This window comes from Mangifera indica, chromosome 1 (genome assembly GCF_011075055.1).
Source record: "Mangifera indica cultivar Alphonso chromosome 1, CATAS_Mindica_2.1, whole genome shotgun sequence".
NCBI lineage: Eukaryota > Viridiplantae > Streptophyta > Magnoliopsida > Sapindales > Anacardiaceae > Mangifera > Mangifera indica.
The window spans coordinates 15,913,563-15,919,452 of NC_058137.1; the positions used below are offsets into that span (position 1 = coordinate 15,913,563).

At 33.2% G+C, this 5,890-nt stretch overlaps 1 protein-coding gene across 1 annotated transcript; it reads left to right on the plus strand.

Annotated features, from left to right (window-relative positions):
• The first annotated feature begins 613 nt into the window (after window positions 1-613).
• On the plus strand, window positions 614-1,982 carry LOC123215161 (myb-related protein 308-like). Its single transcript, XM_044635228.1, has 3 exons — window positions 614-904; window positions 991-1,120; window positions 1,240-1,982. Exons 1-3 carry the CDS (start codon window positions 772-774, stop codon window positions 1,805-1,807), a joined length of 831 nt encoding a protein of 276 aa, XP_044491163.1. The 5' UTR covers window positions 614-771; the 3' UTR covers window positions 1,808-1,982.
• Window positions 1,983-5,890: the final 3,908 nt, after the last annotated feature.

Sequence of the window (5,890 nt, forward strand, 5' to 3'; positions counted from 1 at the left end):
TTGTGAATCAGTCGTTATTCTAATATCACTAACAAAATATGATAATTTCGATGGACACATATATCACTTATGAGTTTAAAAAATAGGATTTAGCCCTTTATATAATAAGTTTATTGGTCCTCTTATTAAAAATCCAATAAACTATTATAACCTACACTTATCATCTAAATTAAAAATCTTAATATGCAGTGTAATAAGTTTTTATAATATGATAATATAATACTCAATAAACTAATTATGGATTACACATTGATCCAATTTTATTTTAATCAAATAAAAGTATAATCAATATATTCCTATATGAGAAATTCCAACAAAATAAAAAAAAAAAATTGCGGTAAATATATCATAAACTAGTGGTAAAGATGAAGTAGGTCAAAAAAATAAAGAAAGGAGGTGCAAATAGAACAAACATGAGGTATCAAAAAAAGAAAAGAAAAGGGGGAAAAGAGCAAATATATGAAACCTCAACTACATGAAAAGTAGAGCTACCTGCCAAATCCAGCACTAACTTATTTGTAACCACTCGTCTTTCTCACCAACTCGGTCAAATGCCCTTTTGCCCAAATATTATTAATTTAATTAATAATAAAAAACCAAAGGGGCCCCGAGTCAAATGCTTCCTCCTCCTTATTATCTCTCCATTTATATTCAATTCTCTTCTCCCTCTCACAACACAAACTCACTCTCCTCTGTTTCTTTGTTTGTTTTCATCACCAAGAATTTCCTATTCTCCCTCTTTCTCTTTCAACCATAAACAAAAACTAAAGCATGGGTCGATCTCCTTGTTGCGAGAAAGATCACACAAACAAAGGCGCATGGACTAAAGAAGAAGACGAGCGCCTCATCAATTATATCAAACTTCATGGCGAAGGTTGCTGGAGATCTCTTCCTAAAGCTGCAGGTATCCCATTTTCAGAGAGACTTACATCAAGGATTATCGTAATTAATTTGTTTTTCATTCTTTTATTAATTGTTGTTTGTCTGTAGGTTTACTGAGGTGTGGTAAAAGTTGCAGACTTCGATGGATAAACTATTTGAGGCCTGATCTCAAAAGAGGAAACTTCACTGAAGAAGAAGATGAAATCATCATAAACCTCCATAGCTTACTTGGAAACAAGTAAGCGAAAATTTCCAACCACACTTTTTCTTTTTTCTATATATTCTATTTAAATTTCAGAGAAAAGAATCTTTTTTATCGAATTAAAGATGAGATTACCAGAATATATATATTTTCAGGTGGTCACTAATCGCTGCAAGATTGCCGGGAAGAACTGACAATGAGATCAAGAACTATTGGAACACTCACATAAAGAGAAAGCTTTATAGCCGAGGAATCGACCCTCAAACTCATCGTCCACTCAATTCACTCATTACAACTTGCACATCAAACAAAAGAGGCAACAATTCAAGCTCCAACAACACACAGATTACTACTGCTGCAAACGACAACATGGGTTTTCAGATAAATATGCAAACGACAAAGAAGAAGCAAGAGGTGGCGGACTTATTAGTGATGAGTGACATAAATAATAATGAAAATGAAGATTCAAATAGCAGTAGTGGTGTAACGACGGAAGAAATTTACCCTGAACTCAATCTGGAGCTCTCCATAGGCCTTCCTGCGCAACATGGGACTATTTCGAGTTCTTGTATTAAAGTATATGATAAATGTTTAAAACAGAATGGGAAAACTGGGGTGTGTTTGTGTTGCTGTCTAGGGTTTCAAAAGAGCGAGGCATGTAGCTGTAAGTCCATGGTAATGGCACCTAGAATAACGACAGCACCTGAAAATAATCTTTGCTGATATTACACTTGGGCCATGGATTCTTGAAATTTAGGCCAAAGTTTTGGTGGCCACATGAAAATCTGTGGTGGAAACAAAAGAAAAGAATATGATACATATATGTATGGTTGAAGATTCCGTAAATTTTGAGAGAAAATTCTTATATATTGGCTTGATTTGATAGCCTTCTTTTTCACATAATTTTCCAAGTCAACTAGAAGGTTGGCTAGCTTCGATTCAATGGTCAAAATATTTAACCTTAAATGAATAAGAATGATGGCTTAGGTCGTTAGGCAATTGTTCTAATTACCGAAAGGCGATGGACTATTTCCCACCAAAATTTTAATGCAAATATAAATATATACTCATAAAATTTGAAAAACCTAAACACTCAACTATGAGTTAATTCATGTTAAATTTTTTTGTTAGAAGTGAGAAAAAAATCATTATTTTATCACTAAACTCTAAATCTTACCAAATTCATATCATTTCTCCCTCTTAGTTTAAAAAACTAATAATTTTCCCTTAAGTTAAACTTTAAAAAATTATATTTTCCCCCTAGGGTTTCTTTTTTCTTCTTCTCCATCTCTAGCAAACAGAATTCGATCGTGCCTCTCTGTCTCCTGTCACTGATGCTTTCTTCTCTTGGATTTGCCACAAATGGCAATAAAGATGTACACGAGTGGAGCCAACGATCTTAGATCTCTTCATCTCTAGCAAGGTCTATTTATTGAGATGAAGAGATCGCTTCGTCTCGACAAAGAGATCTCCAAATTTCCTTGTCAGCTTTGTCAGTGTATATCGTGCCAAAGGCAAAGGTGGATGCCGACTTAGTTGACGTTGGCTCGATCGATGGAGGAGAGGTTGTCGGGTTTTTGAGTAATTTGAAGTTAAAGATGGGGGGTTAAACTGAAGTGTTTAAAAGTTTGAGGGGGCAGTTGAAATGAGAAAAGATGGAAATCGTAGGTTTAGGGGGAAAATGCGACTTTTCAAAGTTAAAAAATTTTAGATAGAGATGAAATTATTAGTTTTTAAAACTTTGGACAAAAATATAATAAATTATATATATTTTAATATTATTATGATTTTACTCTTCACCCTATCTGAAAATTTTAACGAAAATTTTTTTATGAGTGTGTGTTTGGATTTTCAATTCTTGTTGTTATGTATTTATATTTACATTCAAACTTGGGTGGGAAAGAGCCCTTTGGCCATAATGAAATTAATTACCCTAGAAATTCAGACTTGTTTGCTCCAATTACTTTCATTTTTGGGAAATTAATTAAAAGAGGCACGAAATTTGCCACGTAAACCTTTTTCGGCAAAATTTTTATAGTTTTACCTTTTTAAGCAAACCGTATTTTCTATTTCAACAATACCCTTTATCCTATTTCTTCCTATCTAGATTAGTTTTTATCAGAAAATCTTTTATTTTTGAGAGTATATAGATTAAGTTTAAGTTTTCCATAATTGTTAAGATTTATATATCAAAAACAGATTAATTTCTAATGTAATAGTTGATATTTACATACTTTTAGAAAAATAATGAACATAACTACACAGAGAGTGCATATGGGTGCTAAAGGTGTGCATTCTTTTGAAAGGGTGCGAAAATTAGGAAATGTTGCACGTTTTTTCAAAGGGTGCGAAAATGTGTAAATGGGTGTGTGTTTTTTCGAAAGGGTGCAAAAATGTGCGAAATGGTGCAAAAATATGCGAAAGTGTAAAAGGGGGTGTGAAACTATGAAGGGGTGCGGAAAAATGTGAAAGGGTGCATAAAAATGTAAAGGAGTGCATGAAACCGTGAAAGGGTGTGGGAAAATATGAAGGGGTGCATAAAAATGTAAAGGGATGCGTAAAATTGTGAAGGGGTGAGGGAAAATGTGAAAGGGTGCGTAAAAATATAAAAGAGTGCATGAAACTCTAAAGGGGTGCGTGAAACTATGAAGGGGTTTGGGAAAATGTGAAGAGATACGTGAAAATGTGAAAGGGTGTGTAAAATTGTGAAAAGGTGCGTAAAACTATAAAGGGGTGCGAAAAAATGTGTAAGGGTCTATAAAAATATAAAAGGGTACGAGAAAATGTGAAGGGGTGCATGAAAACGCAAGGGGTGCGTAAAACTATGAAAGAGGTGCGGGAAAATGTAAAGGTGTGCATGAAACTATAAAGGGGTGCGTGAAACTGTGAAGAGGTATGGGAAAATGTGAAGGGGTGCATGAAAATGTGAATGGGTGTGTGAAACTATGAAAGGGTGTGAAAAAATGTGAAGGGATCTATAAAAATGTAAAGGGGTGCGTAAAAATGTGAAAGAGTGCGTAAAAATACAAACGGGTGCGTGAAAATGCAAATGGATGCATGAAAATGTAAAAAGGTGTGTGAAAATATAAACGGGTGCATGAAAATACAAACAAATACGTGAAAATACAAACGGGTGTATAGTATATAAAAAGGGTGCGAAAAATATAAAAATGGTGCATAGATTATAAAATGGGTGCGTGAGATATATTATATATTATATTAATAACATAATATATAATATATTTTATATATTATATTATATATTAATAATATATATACTATATATTATTTTCAAACACCTTTTCACCATTTCATAGTTTCACGCACCCTTTTACAGTTTCATGTACCCCTTTACATTTTAAGCACCCTCTTACATTTTTACGCACCCTTTTACATTTTCTCACACCTCTTCACGATTTTACGCACCCCTTCACAGTTTCACGTACCCCTTTACACTTTCGTATATTTTTGCACCATTTCCTAATTTTCCCACCCTTTCAAAAGAATACACACCTTTAGTACCCGTGCACAACCCACATACACTCTCTGTGTAGTTATGTTCACAGTTTCATGCACCCCCTTACAGTTTCATGCACCCCTTCATATTTTCCCACACCCTTTCACGGTTTCACGCCCCCTTCACAATTTCACACACCCCTTTACACTTTCGTATATTTTTGCACCATTTCGCACATTTTTGCACCCTTTCAAAAAAACACACACCCTTTTGAAAAAAATGCACACCATTTCCTAATTTTCCCACCCTTTTAAAAGAATGCACACCTTTAGCACCCGTGCACAACCCACATGCACTCTCTATGTAGTTATGTTCATTATTTTTCTAAAAGTATGTAAATATCAACTATTATATCAGAAATTAATCTGTTTTTAATATGTAAATCTTAACAATTACAGAAAAATTAAACTTACTCTGTATACTCTCAAAAATAAAAGATAACATAACTCTAACTCTCTGTGTAGTTATGTTCACAGTTTCATGCACCCCCTTACAGTTTCATGCACCCCTTTACATTTTCCCACACCCCTTCACGATTTCACGCCCCTTTCATAGTTTCACACACCCCTTTACACTTTTATATATTTTTGCACCATTTCACACATTTTCGCACCCTTTCAAAAAAACACACACTTTTTTGCACATTTTCGTACCCTTTTGAAAAAAAATGCGCTTCATTTCCTAATTTTCCCACCCTTTTAAAAGAATGCACACCTTTAGCACCCGTGCACAACTCACATGCACTCTTTGTGTGGTTATGTTCATTATTTTTCTAAAAGTATGTAAATATCAACTATTATATCAGAAATTAATCTATTTTTAATATGTAAATCTTAATAATTATAGAAAAATTAAACTTACTCTGTATACTCTCAAAAATAAAAGATTTTCTAGTAAAAACTAATCTGGATAGGAAGGAACAGGATAAAAGGTATTGTTAGAATAGAAAATAAGGTTTGCGTAAAAAAATAAAACTACATAAATTTTATCAAAAAATGTTTATACGACAAATTTTGTATCTATTTTAATTAATTTTTCATCAATTTTGTTGGTGCACTGTACCTGACCGAATTTACTGAAAGAGAATCTAAATAATTTAATTTATTCTAATCAAAGCTGAATAATTGACCTGTTGAAACAATCTAAAATACTTATAGATGGCAAATTTTAAAATAATGAAAATAGTTTGGTAGGTGGACAAGATGTAACCAATCCTGAATGTGATAAAAAATATTAAACAAAAGGACTTACGGGTTAAGTAGTATAATGAGTTTGGGGTGGAAGAAAGA

Bases quoted from the DNA above. Each gene is read 5' to 3' on its own strand.
- LOC123215161 (XM_044635228.1), top strand. From the start codon at position 772: ATGGGTCGATCTCCTTGTTGCGAGAAAGATCACACAAACAAAGGCGCA. The intron at 905-990 runs GTATCCCATTTT...GTTTGTCTGTAG, and splicing joins ATCTCTTCCTAAAGCTGCAG to GTTTACTGAGGTGTGGTAAA. The intron at 1,121-1,239 runs GTAAGCGAAAAT...ATATATTTTCAG, and splicing joins CATAGCTTACTTGGAAACAA to GTGGTCACTAATCGCTGCAA.